The sequence below is a fragment of the Canis lupus genome, chromosome 1 (assembly GCF_048164855.1).
Source record: "Canis lupus baileyi chromosome 1, mCanLup2.hap1, whole genome shotgun sequence".
Classification (NCBI taxonomy): Eukaryota; Metazoa; Chordata; class Mammalia; order Carnivora; family Canidae; genus Canis; species Canis lupus.
The window spans coordinates 74,463,190-74,485,490 of record NC_132838.1 but is presented as its reverse complement, the minus strand read 5'-3'; the positions used below and the strand labels follow the sequence as shown (position 1 = coordinate 74,485,490).

At 40.8% G+C, this 22,301-nt stretch overlaps 1 protein-coding gene across 11 annotated transcripts in view; it reads right to left on the bottom strand.

Annotated features, from left to right (window-relative positions):
- ISCA1 (iron-sulfur cluster assembly 1) overlaps positions 1 to 22,301 on the bottom strand; it is a 90,144-nt gene that overhangs the window by 11,203 nt on the left and 56,640 nt on the right. For 9 of the 11 annotated variants that reach the window (XM_072835782.1, XM_072835773.1, XM_072835792.1 and 6 more), the window contains one exon: positions 21,120 to 22,071. In XM_072835782.1, the coding sequence (XP_072691883.1) occupies positions 21,794 to 22,071 (278 nt within the window). In that variant the 3' untranslated portion in view covers positions 21,120 to 21,793. Of the gene's footprint in view, positions 1 to 1,462; positions 2,412 to 3,842; positions 20,627 to 21,119; positions 22,072 to 22,301 lie in introns of those variants that run through there. The other 2 variants (XR_012035474.1, XR_012035475.1) reach the window with 1 other exon arrangement.

The following is a 22,301-nucleotide window of genomic DNA, read 5'->3' as shown; positions in this document are numbered from 1 at the left end:
AGGAGACTCTTAATGATAGAGAACAAACTGAGGGTTGATGTAGGGAGGTGGGTGGGGGATGGGCTAGTTGGGTGATGGGTATTAAGGAGGGCACTTGTTATGATGAGCACTGGGTTATATGTAAGTGATGAATCACTGAATTCTACTGTGCAAATAATATCACACTATATGTTAAGTAATTAGAATTTAAAGAAAACTTTGGAAGGAAAAAGCATAAAAGATTAGATATAAACATAGCCAACAGACATAAAAATGTACTCAATTTCTTTCATCACAGAAGAAATGCCAATTAAGTTAATGAGATTATTTACATTTATCTGATTGACAGAGATAAGTTTTGGTCACAATTGGGCTCTTGGGTAAATGACAGTATAAAATGGAATTGCTTTTTAGAATGCACATCTTCGACGTAAATTATAGCTTGGATTTCCCAGAAAGCAGAACCTGAGGCAAAGGTTTATGTAGCACCTGTTTATCCCCAGAAACAACAGTGGAGCAGAGTAAGCAGGGCTGCAGGGAGACCATCTGGAGTGTGCACTGCGACTGGTTGCTCATTCTCACAGGACTGGCTCCTGAGAAGCCCCCACAGGAAGGATGCTGGGGACATCCCATCCAGAGGAGAGAAGCACAGATCCCCTGGCTCTCCACTTTCTGGTCAAAGCTTCTCCCCGTGGGTGTTATTCTCCCACTCTTGTGCATCACACATACATCTTGCAGAGTCTACCATCAACCATGAAGGAGAGTAGATTAAAGAAATTATGGAAAAACTGCTACAAATATTTTTAAACTATGGAAATTATAGTTGTATGCCCATCCTGGGACTTTTCCCTGCAAGGTAATATGGAATAAAACTAATAAGCAATTATGTGATATTCTAAATTCATAATTTTCAGGGTTTAATTGAAGTATAATTGACAGACAATGTTATACTAGTTTCAGATGTGCAATGCAGGGACTCAATAATCCTTTACATTACGCAGCGCTCATCAGAGTTAAATGCAGTCACCATATGACATTATTATAATATTATTGACCATATTCCCTCTCTTGTACTTTTTTTTTTTTAAAAGAGTTTATTTATTTATTCTTGAGAGACACACACAGAGAGAGAAAGAGACAGGCAGAGGGAGAAGCAGGCTCGTGGGGAGCCAGATGCAGGACTCCATCCCAAGACCCCGGGATCACGCCCTGAGTCAGGGGCAGACGCTCAACCGCCGCCCCCCACTACCCCGGGCGTCCCTGTCTTGTACTTTTTACATCCATGACTTATTTATTTTGTAACTGGAAGTCTGTACCGCTTAATCCCTCTCACCTTTTCCCCCCCATCCCATCACCCTTTTCCCCTCCAGCAACCACCAATTTGTTCTCTGTGTCTAAGAGGGCTTGATTCCCCCTCCTGGCTGCTAGAAGCAGTGCTGCTATGAACCTGGGGGCCCAACCAGAGCTCTTTCTAATGGCTTACCAGGAGGGCCTGCAGGACCTGCCTGCATCCGGGTCTTCCCCGCCGCCAGCCAGGGCGCAGCTATCCCCGGCGTCCGCTTGGTGCCCTATGGGTCCATTTCTGACCTCCCCCGTGGCTGTGCTGGACAGGTCGTCAGAGCTCAGTCTCTCCAGTATCACCACTCAGTCACCTGCCTTCTGTCCCAGGCCCTTGTCCCAGGCCACAGGAGCTGGCTTGGCTTGGAAGTGGAGGAGAGTTAACCGACCAGTGGGTGTAGCAGGTATGTCATGCGCAGTCTCCCATCCTTCCGGTGGGCAATTCTGGGAGCTTCCTAGAGGTCTCAGGAGACTCGAGGGACCTGAATAGCACGGCTTCAGGTTGGCGCGTCCTCTTCCCTGGCCCTCCCTGCAACCTCGCCCGTGTGGCCGGGGATCACCTCCAGACAGGCCTGCTCCCAAGCCTTTGCTCTCAGGGAACTTGAAAAAGTGCAAGGGTGGCCCTTGCTTCTGAGCAGTTGGCTTGCAGTGCTCCTTTCTGCACCCTTCCCGGGGCGCCAACCGTCGGGGGACTGAAAGGACCAGAGGCTTCTACGAGGGGAGAAGCGGGGGACCCCTGGGAGGCGTCAGTGACTGGCACGGAGCTCCCGGGGGAGCTGACTTCATCCTCACAGAATCCTTTCTTCTGCCGGCAGTTCTCAAGGTGTGGTCCCTGGCTGCTGGGGCCGGCGGTGGCGGCGGCACCACAACCGAGTAGACAGACCCCCTCCCAGTCCTACTGGGTCAGAACCTCTGGGGTGGGCCAGCAGATGGTGTTTTCAGAAGCCCTCCCAGTGATCCTGGGACGCTGAAGTTTGTGAACAGCTGCTTTATGTTTACCGCTGGTTTGGATAAAAACAGCATTTCCTTACCTTGACCTACAGATGCTGCATGTGGGGGGAGGAGAGGTCCTCCCCCTTCTCAGATGCTCACACCTGGGAAAGAAAAGAATATAAGCCCTTATATTATGTGGAACCCCCCCCCCTCCACACACACACATACACAAATAAAGGATTTTTTCTTTTTTAAATAGCAGAGCAATTACTACCTCAATATAAGGCTGAAAGCAAAGCCTCAATGAACTTACATTTTTTTCCTTTTAGTTATTATTTAGTTGGAATTTGCCTACTGGTAATAAACTTGTAAGTTTTACTTTATCACACTTTCTACGACTGTTCATATGATTTAGTTATTTCAGGTGCTTGTGAATTACTGGTTAGAGAAATTACAAAATAATAGTGTGAAATTAATGATGGTCACCAAATTGTATCAGCAGCGAGTTTTAGAAGATTTGCTTTTCAGATTTATTTATTTATTAATGAGAGACACAGAGACACAGGCAGAGGGAGAAGCAGGTTCCATGCAGGGAGCCTGATGTGGGACTCGATCCCGGGTCTCCAGGATCAGGCCCTGCGCTGAAGGCTAGCAATGCTAAGCCACCTGGGCTGCCCTAGAAGATTTTTCTTAAAGGTGCATTGGATTCTGTAGGGGAGGGAAAAAACAAAACAAAACAAAACAAAACAAAACAAAAACACCTTTTCTTTCCCTCTTAGGTTGAGCACCAGAGCCCTGCAAATTAAACTGACAAAGATAGATAAACAGGAGAAAAGGTTTATTTCATAAGCACATGAGAAGCCTCACAGAAAAGAAGTGAAAACCCTCAAAGGTAGTGAAGCCTGGGGGCTTTCATACCATTTTAACAAAGGGCAATAAATTGTGCTGAAGTGACAAGACAAAGAAAAAGGTTTTGACTTTCAGGAGGAGTAAATTGTGCAAGGGTAAGAGAGTCATCTTACCCTTGCTGGTACAGAAGAACAGAGAGTGGGATACTGTTGCAAAGGGAAATTTTATGATCCGATTTTGGGCAGAAAGAGAGAGGGCAGAGAGTTCAGAAGAGAACGCTGCAATGTAATGTGTGATTCAAGGGGTTTTTTTGATTCATTTTATTTCAAGAAAAGTTTATCCTGCTTGAGATTCTCTCTCCCTCCCCCTCTGCCCCTTCCTCTACTCATGTGGGTGCTCTCTCTCTCTCATCTCTCTCTCTCTCTAAAATAAAAAATAAAAAAACATCTTTAAAAAAAGAGAGAATGAAAAAAGACAAGTTTACTAAGCCACAGGTTGCACTGTGCTTCTAAGAGGTGCTTGGCTAGCAGAATAGATGGATGTGTGTACAGTCGCTGCATCTAGTGGCTAAGAGTGTGTGTTCATATGTGTGTGGGAGATGAGAAAGTGGTTCAGAGGAGGGAGGGCTACTGTGTGTGGTTGGGTGGGAGGCCTAGAAGGGTTCTCAGAGGCAACAATTTGCATGACAATCCACCCCCAAAATCGAGAGCTTATAATAACAAATATTTATTTTTTTCACTCACAGTCTGCAAGTTGGTAGGCAGGAGGGGTCAGGTCTGCTCGACGGTGTCTCACCCACTTTGGACCAGTGGCTGCTCCAGGCATGTTCTCGTGGCAAATGGCAAGGATGCAAGAAGACAAGTGGAAACATGCAGTACTTCTAAGGTACTTGGCTTAGAACCATCATAATACGGCTTCCACGCACATGTCTTTGGCCAGAACAATTCAACACAGCCAAGCCCGGCATCCCTGGAGTGGGGAAATATACTCTGCCCACACTAGTCGGAGGAGGTACAAAGCCATAAGGCAAGGGGGGCACACAGTGTTAGCCTGGGGAGAGAGATGGCCAATGGGAACCATATAGGGAGGTAAGCAGGGTTTTGAAGGATGAATAGGAGCAGGCTGGGCAGTGGGAGTGAAAATTCCATTTCCTAACAGGCCTAGCTCAGCCTGGAGCCATTATAGGTTCCCTCAGCTGGCAGTTACTGCATTTCTGGGATCCCTGGGTGAGAGAAAGAAACTTGACCACCTACTCTTCTCTACCTGAGACCTTATTTCTTAATCTTTCTAGCACAGTCCTCAAAGGAGTGCCCTGTTTGAGTGCCCACTGGTCAGTCTCTTGCTTTTTGTTCAACCTGAATGTTGCAAAGGTGAACTGGGAAGAAAGGTCCTGGGTAATCGTGATCATTAGGAGGAAAGTTGTTACAGGATTTGTGTCCCCTCAGTGCCCAGGTTCTTGGTCACACTGCTTTAAAGAACAAAGAGGAAGCACAGATCAGTAGTGGGCAGCAAAGCAGAGTTTATTGAGCACAGGTACACAGCTCCTGGAGAGGGAGGGGGACCCGAGTGAAATGCCCTAGGAATTTCTAAGTTTGGGGTTTTTATGGGGTCTTTTGTGGAACTTTCTTAAGCAATCAGGGTGTGCTGAGTTGTGCCAATCAGGGCTTTGGTCCTGTATCTGTCTACCTATTAGGTCTTGTTTTACAGACATCTGGGGGCTTAGGTCTTCACTGCCCTTTGCCATGATATTGACAAATACTTTTGTGGTTAATTGCTTTATTTTAGGACATTTTACAGAAGTCATTTCTACAAAGGCTGCAAAGCAGGTTGCTAGTATGGTCTGTCTAACCTGCAAAACAGGATGTCAGTGCTGTTTTATTTGAGGTGTCCTGACCCCATGTCTTCTTGCTGGGGACTCTGGCCCTGACTACCTAACTGTCCAACTCACTGCTAACAAGGTGATTGGTGACATTGGGAAGCACCCCTGTGCTCACAGGGTGCATGTGGTCCCTCCCAGGGAGTGAGACCTAGAGGCCCAGCTCGCCAGCTTCTGGCCGCCCTGCTAAAGAAGCTCAGTGTCTGCAGTGTCCTCATTCTCCCCCTCTCCCCCTCAGTTTTATTGAAATATAATTGACATATGACATTGCAGAAGTTTTGGGTGTACAGCATGATGATTTGATATATATACACGTATACATGCTGTGAAAGGATCACAATTAGTTAACATCCATCACCTTGTAATTACAGTTTTTTCCCCTGTGATGAGAAATTTTAAGATCCACACTCTTAGCACCTTCCAAATATGCAAAACAGTATTTTTTTTTAAGTAGGCTCCATGGCCAACATGGGACTTGAAGTCATGACCCTGAGATGGAGAGTTATGACTCTATGACTGAGCCAATTAGGCACACCTGGAATAGAGTATTATTAACCATAGTCCCCTTGCTGTACTAATTATTACATCCCCGAACCTACTTATTTTAACCTGGAAGTTTGTGTCTTCTGACTCCCTGCACCTGTTTCCCCTACCCCCTGGCAACTGCCTCCCTCTTTGTATCTGAGCTTGATCTTTGTTGTTTTTTGTTTGTTTCTCAATTCCACATATAAGTGACATCGTATGGTATTTGTCTTTCTCTGTTTTCAGACTTACCTCACTTAGCTTGCCTGTCTCCGTGCTCCCCCTTCACCCTCCTTCCCCTCAGCACCTACACGTTCTCTCTTGGCTCCTCCAGCCTGCCCATCTCCTGCCTGCCCTGGGCCTTTTGCACTGACTGTTCCCTCTGCCTGAAATGCTCTCCCCTTGAGTTTTTGCAGAACTGGAACCTTCTTATGACTCAGAGCTCACTTTGAATGTGTCTTCCTAGGGCCAGCTTCCCTGATCACCCAATTAAAAGCAGCACAGAGTTCCCATCTCTTGCTCTTTATTCCCTTAACTAGAAACTCTCATTATCTAGTCTCTTTGCATATGTGTCTATGTGCATCCTTATATGTTTGTTGCTGTGTCTACACACCAGAATATAGAGACAGAGCCCACCCCCTAGGAGTTGCTCAGTAGATATTTTTCTAATAATTAAATAATTGAATGGGCTCTCAATTCAATAAAACTACATTTTATTTTATTTTCTTGTTTGAACTATGCTTTTAATTTGCTATTTCTTTTTTGGGTTCTTGCACAAAATTATTACCCAGAATCACTTGTGCCAGACTGTGGAGAATCATATCGTATATACTTATTGTTCATTCTTTACATACAACATATATATGTGTGTATATATATACATATATATGTGTATATATATATATACAAAGAATATATACATACATATACATATATATGTATATATATCCACACACAAAATATATATATTTATATACACATACATATTGCAATTATAAGCAAAATTCTAAGAGAATATTTTTAGGGAGCTTCAAAAACTTTTTTTTAAAAAAGATTTTATTTATTCATGATAGAGAGAGAGAGGCAGAGACACAGGCAGAGGGAGAAGCAGGCTCCATGCAGGGAGCCCGATGTGGGACTTGATCCCTGGTCTCCAGGATCGCGTCCTGGGCAAAAGGCAGGTGCTAAACCGCTGCACCACCCCAGGGATCCTGGGAGCTTCAAAAACTTATTCGACAGTTTATATGGAAATATAGGAAGAGGAAGAATGTGTAGGAAGAGCTAAAAAGAATTTTGAAAGAGAATAGTAACCAGAGATATATGTACAAGAGTGTACCTATAGCCTTGGACACATCTTAAGTGGGATCGGGCCTGGGTATATAAGTTATGAAACATCAACCCAACGAAATATCATGTGGTCATTAAGAAAAAAGAAATAGCTCCTTGTTTGCCAACATGGAAAGATCTCTAGATGCTAAGAGAATTAATGGTATGTGAAGAATTAGTTCGTGGCAGACTAAGCATTTGAGGCATCAGATGACATGGTTGTCCTTCCCCACCTTGCTGCTGAGAACAGAGACACAGAATCCTCAAGGCTTGACTTGGGGTCTCTGCTCCCACTGGGGATGCAATGAGATAGACCATGTCTTTGTACCAAGAACAGTTGGAAGGCACTGAGTGATCTCAGGCAAATGTGAGAGCTGAACATGATTGGGCTTACATTTTGTGAAGATTATTCTGGCTGACATGTGGACAGTAGATTAGAGAGGATTACAGAGGGATTAGCAATGATGCAAGGAGACTAGTTGGGTAATCCACAGGGAAGATAATGGTGGTTCACAATATGGAGGTGGTGATAAAGATGGAGGGAAATGAATGGATTGGAAAAACACATATGGGGTAAAATGGACAGGACCTGGTGACAGATATGGGGGATGTGTCAAGAGTGACTTCCAGGCACTGTCATAGTTCCTGCCCTCAAGGAATTGGCAGTAGTCAAACCAATGCAACAACGGCTGAAATTAGTCTGCTCAGGGGCTTTTCCTGTTGGGTGAGTGATGAAATCTGCCTCTTTCCCAGACCAGTCCCTGGGTCCCCTGTGTTCTCAACTGTGATTCCGCAGCAACACCGGGCTTGGGGCCCAGCGCATAGTAAGCGATGCAGCAGTGTGGGAGTGTGGGTTATCACTGGGAACACTAAGTCTTTAAAACCTTGTAGCCAGTTTGTGAAACGAGGGGATTCAATGTAGAAGGAGCCAAATCAATTGCTCTTTTTGAAAGGGCATCAATAAAAAGCATAAGCAGTCACCAGAATGTGACATGTGGTATTAAAACTGGTGAACTGATTAAGTTAGGAAAAGATTTTTTTTAAGTCCAAAGAGTCCTCTGTTCTGTCACACCAGCTGTGCCTCCACTGGGGACACCCTCCTTCCTGGGGCCCCAAGTAACTTGAAAAGCTCCCATTTACTTTTTTGGAGATGAGGCTTAACCATCTCTGCCACTGGGAAACTGCTCATGAGCCATTCAAACCAAGAGGACTTCAGTGATTACATTTATACCGGCCCCACATCAATGCATTTGTACGGGGCTGTACCTGTTTGTGTCCAGCTGTCTCCCACTGAGGGAAGGGAACCTGTCTCCTGTGTGCACTTTTTTTTTTTTTTTTAAAGTAGGCTTCCACACCCAGCACGGAGCCCAGTGCAGGACTTAAACTTATGACCCTGAGATCAAGACCTGAACTGAGATCAAGAGTTGGACACTTAACCACCTGAGCCACCCAGGCACCCTGATGCACTTTTCACCCCTGCATCCAGTAGAATACCTCTCTTATAGTAGCATTTCAGCCTAAAATCCTTTTGGGGTCAAAGTGATCATAAGGATGAAAGAGAAAAAAGAAAGGAAGGAAAGTGAAAAAGAAGTAGAGAACAAAAATGTCCAATCAGTTATTGTTAAATAAGAGATTGAAATTTTTAATAAGTAAAAATGTGTTGAGGTACATGAAATACACTTTGTTCAACTCAAGTTAGAGGCAGCTGTGGTTTCAGGGAAAAAATGTGCTAGAACTTGGATACGAAGTACTGGTTTTGACACATGACTTTGCTCACCCTGCTGAGTTTTGGCTTCTCATCTGTTAAGAGGGGAGGGTTGGGCCACATCTGGGCCAGTTCTGAAGAGTCAGGACAGCAAGTTGGATGTCAGGAGGTATAAGTTCAAATTCTATTCATCTGTCAAACATGATAGTCAGAGGCTAAGCCAGGGGTTAAGACGATGACTAAACATTTTGTCCTTTGTGCTCTCATGATTACTTACAAGATGCTTCCAAAAGCCAGAACTATATGCCCTTTTATACTGTAAGGTCACTCATTCTCTTCCTCCTCCCTCAAATCCTGCACCTCCTCACCCCTTGAAGGCAATCAGCTTCATCGTTTCTAGGTTGATCTGCTGTTTTCCTTTCTCAAGATAAGCATGTCCCTGTTGTGTTTTCTTATTTTCCTCCTTAAACAGAACGTAGCTTACCACATACATTCTTGCACTTTGCTCTTTTCAATTCATAGTTCATAGTATCTGGGTGAAATTACAACACATCACTGCATAGAGATCTCCCACATTCTTTTTTATAGCTGTGACTTCTCCAGGTAATGTGTATTTCACCCAACTCCTGCACTTACATGTGCATTTTCCTACTGTTGGAGAGAGATCTTTGGGGTACATGCATTCTGAGAAACTTCTACACTGAATACCAAGTTGTCCTCCATCAGACTATGTTAAATTACACTTCCACTTCTAGGGCTTTAGACCATATTTATATATTTTTAAATGAAAATAGACTTTTTGATTTTAATGGAATATCTGGTATTGTAGACTTAAATTTCTTCTTCTTTTTTTTTTTGTAAGGTGAAACCATCTATCAGATGCTTCTCTGCTCGTTGAAATAAAAAATTCAACTTGGATTAGATTTTTTTTTTTTTTTGGCTCTGGGGAGAGTCATTTGGTGGTGATGGTGCTCTCTTAGTTATACTGAGTGGAAAATATAAGTGAATAAAAGACTGTTCATCTCTTGATGTATTTGTTTGAATAAATAACAAAATTGTCTTAATATCATATCTTAAGTGAGATAAGAAATTGACATTTTGCTTTATAGAGGGTAAAACTCTGAACAAATAATCATCATCCTCTCTACAGCTCAGACACCATGAAGGGACATCAAAAAAGGGCATGCTGGGGCACCTGGGTGGCTCAGTCGGTTAAGCATCTGACTCAATTTGGGCTCAGGTCTTGATCTCAGGGCCATGGGTTCAAGCCTTATGTTGGGCTCCATGCTGGGCATTGAGCCTACTTTAAAAAAAAAGGGGGGGGTATGTTGTCAGCTGGGACTAAATAAATCCCAAGTAGAGGGCACCTGGCTGGGTCAGTTGGTAGAGCATTGGACTATTGATTTTGGGGTTGTGAGTTTGAGCCCCATGTTGGTTTTAGAGATTACTTAAAAATAAAATCTATAAATCAATCAGTAAGTAAGTGCTTAAGTATTATTTGAGGTGAGATGGGGGCATCTAGATAAACATTATATCCTCAATCTAAACCCCAAAGTACAGGTGATTCTGTGTTTCAAAAGCTTAAGGTTTAGTTCAGCATGATAGATTTTGGTTGTCTCCCTTTCTTCCTTCTATTCATGTGTATCCCAAATGTGCTTTGATTAGTGTCACCAAAATATCTGATTTATTATCACCCTATGCCTCTAATGACATAAAAAATAATTCCCTTTCTCAAGATCACAACATCTATTTTCAGACTTGACAGTAATTCAATTATCGATTTTGTTTCTGGACCTGGTAAGAGACCTCAGCAGTTCCCTTTTAACTGGGCCCATTTCCCCCTTAATAATCATTTTTTTAGTAGAGAGTTATTGTGCTTATTTCATCATATGATTGTATCATTCAAGCATTAATTTTCCCACAGTAATTTTGCAGATGATTAAATTTTGATGATTTCAAAATCCTGATTATGTTACCTACTCTTTTAAGGAAACACTGTGTGTTTCTGCAGACCGTAATCTTATTTTTTTAAAATATGATTTAGGTTGATTTTATTACCATTCTAGAAACAGACACAAATTACAGGGAAATTAGAAACCAACACAACAGGCTCTCAATTTCATGATGCATTAAATTTGGAGGCAATTTATTACAAGTGAGAAAAGTTCAAGTGGCATCAATGACAGTATACGGAGAGCCCAGGGAGAGGGATTATTTTATCTTTAAGATCTAGAGCCAAGATAACTCATCTATTCCCTACCCAAATAGGATTAAGTTTAAGGACTTAATTTTCAGTAGTGAAACCTACAGATTATTCAGGGATTGATTCTAAAATTTTTACTTTGGAAAATACTTTGGCATATGTGTCACAGAACCTGCCACTATAGGGTTAGTAGCCATATTGGGAACTGTGTGGGGGCACTCCCAAAGCTGCAGAAATTTTATTTTCTCACACAAATTTCTGAGGAAATGATTATTTGGAAAGAAAATGTGTTGTGTAGTGAAGGGAAGAGGTATAGTTCCATAGGGATGTTCTCATTCATTCAGTAGATATCTGGCGTTATTTTATTCATTTATTTACTCACTCCACAAATAATCATGAGTATTGATCATATGCCAAGAAATGTTCTAGGTACTGGAAATATGACAAGAAACAGAGGGACAGGATTCCTAACGGGAAAGATGGACCAATATTTGTAGACAAGAAAATAAATCAGATACAATTTTAATGATTATATAGTAAAAAAAATATAATCTTAATAATGATATAGTTGTATGATTATACAATCATATAAATACTAAGCACAGGATTAAAATAAGGTTGTGTGTGAGAGACGGATGGGGTGGCCTTTTTATTTTTATTTTTTTTAATATTTTATTTATTCACTCATGAGAGACACAGAGAGATAGAGAGAGGCAGAGACACAGGCAGAGGGAGAAGCAGACTCCATGCAGGGAGCCCGATGTGGGACTCGATACCGGGTCTCCAGGATCACACGCCCTGGGCTGAAGGCGGCGCCAAACCACTGAGCCACCCACCTGGGCTGCCCCGGGTGGCCTTTTTAAACCAGATGGGCGGGGAGTGCGCTCTGAGGGGAAGTGTTATAATTTGGGATATGACAGATAAAGAGGAAGCAGCCATGTGAGATCCAAAGGCACACATTCTAGGCAGGAGAGAGTTCAATGTTAATGTCCCAAGGCAAGAACAAATTTAGTAGTTGAAAGAACCAAAAGAAGGCTGTGTGGCTCAATGATAGGATCTGAGAGGCACTAAGTATAAGATGAGGTCACTGAGTATGAAGGGATCAGAAGATGAGGGTTTTGTGGACTTTCACTTATACCCCTCATCATTGACACTGCCAGGTACCTACCTACTCTGTTACCATCCATCCTCATTTCTTCCCTAACTACAAGTGTGTTTGGGGTTGTATTGTATCCATTTAAAAACCCTTAATTCCCCAGAGTTCCTTGAATCTAGTGGTCATCACATTACATGGTTCTGCTAATAGTGTGTATCTAGAATTCTGATGGAAAGAGCTTCCCTTCCAGAATAAAAACAGAATTTTGTCAAAAGTGGCTTTTCATCCTTCTCCATTCTTCCTGCTTGAAATATTAATGCAATGCCATGCGTATAGCAGTCATCTTGAAATGATTTGAATGAAAACCACAAATAAGAATTGAAATAAGAGAAAGGCAGGAGTCTGTGAGACTAATGGTGATATCATGGACCTATTGGACCACCCAGTTCCACAGACCTCTGCACATCTTGTTGGATGCAGTGAACAAAATTTTATGTCTTTTAGGTGCTGGCATCTGGGCATTCTCTTACTTGTAACCAAACACAATCCTAAATCATAAACACAGAATAGGAAAAAAACCAGTACTCTAGGGAACTAGGAAAAACATTGGTGAAAATAAATCCAGCAATAATGGTAACCCCAAATAAAGGAAAACTAATCTTGCACAATTGCTATATATCACCCTGAAATTTGGTCTCAAATATTAGAGAGGCCAAAACCAAGAGGAGATTTCTCAATACAACTACTACTTGTACTACTGTTAATATTAGTAACAGGCTGAAGGTACACACTAAGGCATAGCTCACATTTCTTATGTGCTTACAATGGGTCAGGTACTCTTCTAAGCACTTGGCATACATTAAATCATTTAAGCCTCAGAACATCGTTTAATTGTTTCACAGATGAAGATATTGAGTTATAGAGAGCTTAAGTGGCTTGCCTTGGGTCAAAGAGCAGGATTTCAATCCATGTTGTTTGACCACAAGGCCTGCAGTAGTAACTAAATCTTAGCAAAACCTCATAGCGTCTGATAGATTTCCTTTTTAAAAAATCTTTAGCAAGTAGTCTGCTCAGATCTTTTGCATATCTTAGAAAGTTGGGCAGAAGAGCAGAAGGATGACTGGAGCAAGAACCAGTGGCTAGCTCTGCCTGGTCATAATATTACAGCATAGAAGAGCTCTAAATTTGCATTTAGAAATTATAAATTTGAATTTGGCCTTCCAATCTGTCATGAAGGATTATTGCGAAATATAGGGAAATAGTTTATCTTTTATTCAATAATTTGTTAACTTGATTTATACTTTAAATTACTTAGATATTATACTGTGTATGAGCCTCCATTTGTACTCCTCCTCTGAGTAATACAAATGTTAGGGGGTGGGTCTCTCTATACAGAATTAAAATACATGAAAATAATAGTACATACACTGGAATGGGCATAAGTGGAATTAGAGGGTCCTAAGGTAACAGCATTATTGAAATGTGGTAAAACAACTAATACATATTGGTTTTTTAAGAAGTTGAGGATGTTTGTTGTAATATCTAGGGTATCGACTACAAGAATAGGAAGATAATGTATAACTAAGAAGCAAATGGAGGAGGGGGAGAGGAATAATAAAAAGTATTCAATCAACCCAAAAGTAGACAAGAAAGTCAAGAAAGAGTAATACAGTCCAGGTAGGAAAAACAGAGAGCAAATATGAGATGTTAGATATTGATATATCAAATGATTAAATTAAATGTGAATGGAATAAATACTTCTATGAAAGGGCAAAGCTTGTCAGTCTGGATGAAAAAAATTCCAGCAGTATGCTGGAAGAGACGTAGGTATGAAAATACAAAAAGATTAAAAAGAAAAGGATTGGAAAAGATATATCATTTAAACATTAATAGAAAGTTGGTATATCAGGGCACCTGGGTGGCTCAGTCAGTTAAGTGTCTGCCTTTGGTTCAGGTGATGATCCCAGAGTCCCAGGATTGAGCCCTGAATCGGGTTCCCTGTTCAGTGGGGAGTCTGCTTCTCCCTCTCCTTCTGCTTCTTTCCCAACTTGTGCTTTCCCTCTCTCTCACTCTCTCTCTCAACTAAATAAAATCTCTAAAAAAAAAAAAAACCCAGAAATCTGGTATAGATGTACTAATATCAGACAAAGCCAATATTAAGATAAGCATCATTAAAAGGATAGAGGATTACTTCTTAATGATAAAAGTTTTGTTCATCCAGAAGACACAATATTTCTAAATTGCATGCCTTGAGTAAGTCTTATAGATGAAACAAAAAATTTATAGAACTGAAAATAAAAGCAAAGCCGCCTTGAATCACCATGGCAGATGTTAATACATGCTTTTTCTCAGTAACTGACAAAAATCAGTAGATCTACTGAACATTTGAATGACATGACTAACAAGCTTGACATAATTGATATAAATAAAAATGTAAGCCCAATGATTGAAGGATATAAGTTCTTTTCAAGTACACATGAAACATTCACCAAAATTAAATATATGCTGGCTCCTAAAACACACTTCATAACACAGAACTCACACAAAATATATTCTCTGACCACAGTGTAATTAAGTGGAAATCAAAAACAAAATGATAAGGGAAAATATCCATATACTTAGCAACTAAGAAATATGCTAGCTATTTAAACACAATACATTTTAAGTCATCTTAAAGAATTCAAAGATGATGTCACACTGGAAATTGGAAACTATTTTCTTTTCCTAAATTCTTAAGATGAACATTAAATAATTGATTTTTAGCTTTTCTTCTTTTCCAATGTATGCATTTAGGTCTATAATTTTCCCTGTAAGCACATCTTTGAGCTGTATTCCACAAATTTTTTGGATACCCGAATGGGGAAATAATCAATCTTGCCCTCTATCCTCACGGTATATGAAAATCAGTCCAGGGACGCCTGTGTGGCTCAGCGGTTAAGCGTCTGCCTTTGGCTCAGAGCATGATCCCACAGTGCCAGGATCGAGTCCCACATTGGGCTTCCTGCGAGGAGCCTGCTTCTCCCTCTGCCTATGTCTCTGCCTCTCTTTCTGTGTCTCTCATGAATAAATAAATAAAATCTTTAAAAAAGAAAAAAGAAATCAATCCAGGTGGATTGTAGACCTAAATATGAAATATAAAACAATAAAACTTTGACAAGTAAAGAGCTTCACCATCTTGGGATAAGTAAAGAATTCTTAAACAGAATGCTCAAAGCTTTAGCCACAAAGGAGGAGACTGATAAACTAGAGTGCATTAGAATTAGGAATTTGTTTCTCAAAAGACACTGTTAAGAACATTAAAGGGCAATATAGGGAATTGGAGAAGGTACTTGGAATACATATACGAAAGATTTCATATCAGAATGAAGATTTCTGACAAACCAATTAGAAAGAAAAAGGCAACATGAGAGCAAAAAACTGGTCAGTAAGCACACAGAAAGGGGCTCACCTCACACATAAACAGGGATATTCTAATAAAAATACAATGAAATATCACTACACCTACCAGAATGACTAAAACTTTAAGGAACAACAGTATAGTTTTAGGGAGCAGTGAGAATCCTTATACTCTGCTGGTACAGCTGTATATTGGTACTGCCGATTTTGGGAAAATGTTTTGCATTACCTACTAAAGTTGAATATCTTCAGACTCAGTAATCTAGCAATTCCACCCAAGAGAAGTGTGTGCACCTGCATCCAAAGCCAGGAAAATGACTGCATAACAACAGGGCTGGGAGGGTTAATTCCAGCAGGCCTTGAATTAGCCTGAGCTGTTGTGCTAAAGGTCCTGCATCACAATGACCTCTGGCCAAGGCATGAAACCTACTGATTTATAGGGTCATTTTGTTACCATAGGTGTAAGAAGTTTGGGGGTTGGTTTGTACCACCTTATCAATGTGGTTTATTGATAAAACGACATTGAAGATTCTCACCTGGCTTGATGAGACTAGCAGATGCTGGTGATGGAGCAGGAATATGCCTCCTTGATCCCCAAAATGTACAAAGTAATTGAGACTCCAGCTCATGCTCCCTGATTCTAAAGTGTTCCATACACACACTGGTTCCTGACTGGAAAAAAAGAGTGTGTCTTCCCCTTAGAGAGGCAGGACAATTCTAGCCTCAGTCTGGTCCCTCTGGACCCCTTGCTGTCATCTGTGGGGCATATTCTTACATGAATGCTTTGCCATAATAAATCCTTTACTTGCAATAAACTGGAGACCTGTATTCAGACTTTGTTTGGGTCCTGCAAGTCTTCTTGAGCAACCAAATCTTGCTTGATGGCCACGGGTATTGCAAAGCATTATTTGTAATAACCCTAGACTGCAAATGATCCAAATGTTCATCAACAGATTGCATAAATAAATCAGGCTATATTCATACGATTAAATACTGAACAGCAATGAAAATTACTACTAACTACATACAGAACCAAAATGCATCTTACAGACAGTGCTGAAAGAAGCCAGATACAAGAGAATTTGCTGTGTGCATGTTCAAATATGTGCCTACATGTACAAAACAGTGCAAAAATAGACAAAATGAATCTAAGGTACATACTGGTCTCCTTGGCAGGGGAGGGATGGAGTCATGATTAGGAGAGGCCTTGCAGGCAGTGTTCTATGTCATCACCTGGGGATGGTTCCATGGCTATGTTCAGTTGGCTATAATTCATCAAACTTGCAATTTTCTGTGTGATATTATAATTTTTTAAAAAAGCTTATTAAAGACAAACACCAGTGAGTCCAGGCTATTCAAAAAAAGAGAAAGAAACACCTTTTTTGGTGACCCTTGGAAGTAACTAGAACATCAGTGCCTTAATCTACACATTGGAAACTCAAGAGGGAAACTTCCTTTGTTGTACAGACTGTATTTCAGTGTCGTTAAATATGACCTACCTCATGAGGGAAAGGTTTTCTTTACAAATTATTCCCAGTTAATCAATGTGAAATTAACAGCTGATTTAGAAAAATTATCAGTGGGGGCGTCTGGTTGGCTCAATCAGTTAAGCATTTGCCTTTGGATCAGGTTATTATCTCAGGGTCCTGGAATCAAGCCCCAAGCGGGGCTCCCCACTCATTGGGGAGCCTGCTTCTCCCTCTCTGACCCACTTGTGCTCTCTATCTCTCACTAATCCTGTTGTTATCTCTGTCTCTCTCACTCAAATAAATAAATCTTTTTTTTTTCAAATAAATAAATCTTAAAAAAAAGAAAACAAAAAAAAAAAAAAAAGAAAATCATCAATGATCATAATGAAAATAATGAATCCAGGAAAAAAAAAATCACTGTATTTGTTACCTATGGCTGCCTAACAGATTACCCCAAAATGTAGCAGCTTACAACAAATATTATTTCACAATTTCTGGGGGTTTAGAAATCTGGGCCTGGCTTAATTGAGCGCCCCTGGCTCTGGGTCTCCCACTAGGTTGCAGGTGGTCAGTAGGGCCACAGGCATTTCAAGGCTTGACAGGGACATCTCCAGGCTCACTCATGTGGCTGTGGGCAGCGGATCTTAGATGCTCGCTGGCTGTTGGTCAGAGATACATCAGTTACTTCCACATGGACCTCTCCACAGGACAAATCAGAAGATGGCAGCTGGCTTCCCTAAGAGCTAGTAAGTGAGAGCAAGAGAGAGATTCCAAGATAGAACCACATTTTTTTTTTTTTTTTTTGTAATTTACTAGATAGAATCTAGTTTTTTTTTTTGTAACTTAATCTAGAAGCAACATCCTAGCATCTCTGCTGCATTCCATTCATAGAAGCAAGTTGTAAGTCTTGCCTAGACTCAAGGGAGGGAATTACATTACATGGGGTGTAACTACCAGGAGGCAGAGAGCACTGGAAGCTTCATAGAGGATGCTGATGGTAATCATCAGTAGAGGGAGGCCATTAGGTGAAAGGCTGATGGGTCACCAGCTAAATGCACTACTCAATCCCATAATCACTAAAAAAGGAACAGAGATATTATTTACCTTTTGTTGTGAAGTCATCTGAATGTACACAGCATCACCTAATAAAGTATTCTTTGAAAAATAGTTGAGGGGCAGCCCCGGTGGCGCAGCGGTTTGGCACCGCCTGCAGCCTGGGGTGTGATCCTGGAGACCTGGGATTGAGTCCCACATCGGGCTCCCTGCATGGAGCCTGCTTCTCCCTCTGCCTGTGTCTCTGCCTCTCTCTCTCTGTGTCTATGAATAAATAAATAAAATCTTAAGAAAAAAAAAGAAAAGAAAAATAGTTGAGCCTGAATCTAATAAAACTTTTAGAAAACATCCAATTTGCAAGAAATATGAATAATTGAAGAGTTAAAATGACATCATGAGGATACAATACAAATCTAGTTTATGGGAACTTCTACAGCATAATATACCTAGGTCCTCAGTAAGTCAATTACATGAAAAAAAAAAAAGAGGAATTGCTTTAGTTTAAAGAGACTTTATGAAACCAAACAATCAAATGCAATCTTTAGACCTGGCCTGGATCCTCCTAAAAAAGGCAGTTTTAGGGGATCCCTGGGTGGCTCAGCGGTTTAGCTCCTGCCTTCGGCCCAGGGCATGGTCCTGGAGTCCTGGGATCGAGTCCCACATCAGGCTCCCTGCATGGAGCCTGCTTCTCCCTCTGCCTATGTCTCTGCCTCTCTCTCTCTCTCTGTGTCTCTCATGAGTAAATAAATCTTTTTTTTTTTTAAGGCAGTTTTAAGACAATAAGGGGATTTTTAATATAGATAAATAAATGGTACTAAGGAATTCCTATTAATTTTTCTTGGTATAGTGCAGCCCCGGTGGCCAAGCGGTTTAGCACCGCCTTCAGCCCAGGGTGTGATCCTGGAGACCTGGGATCGAGTCCCACGTCAGGCTCCCTACACGGAGGCTACTTCTCCCTCTGCCTGTGTCTCTGCCTCTCTCTCTCTCTCTCTCTCTCTCTCTCTCTCTGTGTGTGTGTGTGTGTGTGTGTGTGTCTGTCATGAATAAATAAAATCTTAAAGATTTTTTTTTGGTATAATAATGTCATCATGGTTATGAAAGAAAATGTCCATATTTTTCTGAGATTCACACCAAAGCGTACAAGAATGATATCTTAGACATGAAGCCCAAGAAATTGCTTTAAAATACTTCAGCAGAGGGCTACCTGGATGGCTCAATTGGTTAAGTGGTCAACTCTTAATTTTGGCTCAGGTTGTTATTTCAGAGTCCTGAGATGGAGGCCTGTGTTGGGCTCTGTGCTCAGAAGGGAGTCTACTTCAGGATTCTCTCTCTCCCTCTGCCCCTCCCCGCCTCTCTGAGAGAGAGAGCGAGCTCAAGCACAAGCAGGAAGGAGAGACAGAGAGACAGGGAGAAGCACACTCCCCACTGAGCAGGGAGCCTGGGACGGGACTCCATCCCAGGACCCTGAGATCATGACCCTAGTCAAAGGCAGATGCTTAACTGACTGAACCACCCAGTGCCCCTAAATAAATCTTTTAATAAAATAAAATACTTCAGCAGGGGCACCTGGCTGGTTCAGCTGATAGAGCATGAGACTCTTGATCTCGAGGTTGTGAGTTCAAGCCCCATGTTAAGTGCAGAGACTACTTAAAAAAATAAAATCTTTAAGATACTGCAGCTGACACAGCAGACCCAATAACAAAAGGAATAGATGAACTAAGTGTGGGAAAATCATAATAAATGTTGAATCTAAGTATAAGTATATGTAGGTTCATTACACAATTTTATTTTTAAGACTGTTTAAATATTTTCATAGTAAAAATGGGAAGAAAGAGGTCAGGACTAGATGATTTTATAGTTGAGTTCTAGCTAGATTTATTTATTTATTTTTTAAAGATTTCTTTTTTTTTTTTTTAAGATCTTATTTATTTATTCATAGACAGAGAGAGAGAGAGAGAGAGGCAGAGGGAGAAGCAGGCTCCACACAGGGAGCCTGACGTGGGACTCGATCCCAGGTCTCCAGGATCACACCCCGAGCTGCAGGCGGCACCAAACCGTTGCGCCACCAGGGCTGCCGAGTTCTAGCTAGATTTAAAGAAATAAATATTTCCAATATACAAATAGCTATGGCTTCACACATAAGATGAAAATCCCCCCAATTCATTTTATGAAGGTCACACAACTTTTAAAACTTAAAAAAAAAAATCTATGACATGAATGAAGAAAAGTTTATAATTGTGAGTGACTAGCTGGGGGAATGTCTGCATGCTCAACCATTTGTACAGATGAAAATATAGATTATGAGCACCCCAGAAGCTGCCCCTCAGGCCCATCTCTAGATAGTATCTCCTGCTGAAGATATCCACTGTGCTGGAGGCAAAATCTGATTTAAAAAAAAATAGTGCCAGAAAAGGAAATTACAGAATAACAACTTAAATGGAGGCAGATTTTCTTATTAAAATTTTTAAAGAAGGTTTTCTTTTTAAGTAATCCCTCCACCCAACATGGGGCTCAAGCTTGCAAACTCGAGATCCAGGGTCCCATGCTCCTCTGAGCCAGCCAGGCACCCCATTTGGAAGCAAACTTTCTAAATAAAATATCAAGAACTAGAATCCAGAAATATATTTTAGTAGCTACACAATCACAAACATCTCTTATTAATCATTTATCTGCATTGATATTTGATCATGATTTCTTGCACTCCCTCTCAGAGTATGTGAGAGTACATACTCTGCAGGCAGCCCAGTTTAGCTGCCGCCTTCCATCCAGGGCCTGATCCTGGAGTCCTGGGATAGAGTCCCACGTCGGGCTCCCTGCATGGAGCCTGCTCCTTTCTCTCTCTCTCTCTCTTTCTGTCTCTCGTGAATAAATAAATACAATCCTAAAAAAAAAAAGTTACAAAAAAAAAAAAAAAGAGAACATACTTTGCTAGTGCTTTTTTCAGCAAGGGATTATGGGCAGTAAAGAATTTCAGCGTTTGCATTTTTTTCAAACGTATTTATTTTAACCTTGCTCTTTCAAGATGTCTGGTTGGGTGGGTGAATTTCAGGTCTCTAGGTGTTTTCCTTCAGCATTTTGAAACACAATCGCTGTCTGACGTCTATTGTTAATGCAAGCTCTGCTGTCGATCTGTCACGTTTGTGTGTCCAAACCATTCTGCTCTCTTTCGTAGGCTGTATTTTCCTCTCTTGCTTACTGTTGTGTGGTTACGCTCGGTGTTTCTAGGTAGAGTGTTTTTGTTTCTTTTTTTTCTTGCTAATCATTCAGTGAGGTTTCTCCATTCAAGTTTTCATTCATTTCATTTCTGGAAAATTATCAGTCTTTTCATTTTCAAACATCACCTCTTTTCTGTTCATTCTATTTTCTTCTGCAACTTCCACTGGATATACTTCTGAACTCCTCATTCTACCCTCCGAGACCCTTAACTTCTTTCAGAATTTCCTCCTTTCCTCTTACTGTGCCATGATTGAGAAATTTCTCTCTGTGCTATCTTTCAAGTCATTAATCCTCTCTCTTAAGATACATCCAGTATACCACTGAGATAATTTATTGAGTGCTATTAGGATTATTCTTTTACTTTAAATAATCATATTTTTCAATTTCAAGATTTCCAATTTTTTTTTCCAAATCTTCCTGTTCTTGTTTTGTAAATGCTACTTCCTTCCTCGTGTCTTTAAGCAGTTAACATATTATTTTTTAAGTTCTCAGATTGCTCTCTACATCCTCAGGGGTTAATTATTTGATTTGTTGAATTTACCAACTTTTTAAATGATAATACACTTCTTCATGTGCTTAAAATGTTTTAAAGAGCTATTCTTTCTCAGTAGTTCTCCTTCATAGGTACACTTACTTTTCACATGATCTAGATTTGTCTCAGCACTTGTCCAGATGGATATTACTGATCCAAACCTGGTCTTATGTAAGAAGATCAATCTGTATCTTGTTCTCCATATTAATGGTTTAATTTTGGACCCTACATGAATATTGTATAGACTCAACTTCTACATTCCATCTGCTTCTTTACTTTTCAGGTGTAAGTTCAATGCTCTCAAAAACAAAATCTACATCCAAAATATTGTAATAAACTACATATTTTATTTAAGAAGAAGCTACATTTTTTTTTTTGATAATCAACTTGAGGGTAAATGACTAAAGACCCATGAAGGATAGGGGGGCAAATGACACCAGGCATCTCCCGGCTCTCCACAAATCTCTTCTCATCATTGTGCTTTATGTCTATGAATGAATCCAAAGCACTGTGCTTCCATTTCACTATCCCCTTGTAATATCGCCATTCAAGGTCCCTTAGATCCATGAATTGTTTTTCTGCAAAGAATCATATTTTCAAAGAATTACATGATGGTGTTATTTAGCCTTCAGTTATTCAGAGATGCTTCATGGACAGAATGAACCTTTGATGAACTTGCATCTTCTTCTCCCTCTGGTAGAAAGCTGTTTCTGGAGCTTTACATTTTTAGGGGGCACCTGTGGTGTTCATCTGGCCTAAAGCTCTCCTCCAAATGGGAAACTGGGTAGGCCTGGCTAACTGGGCTGGA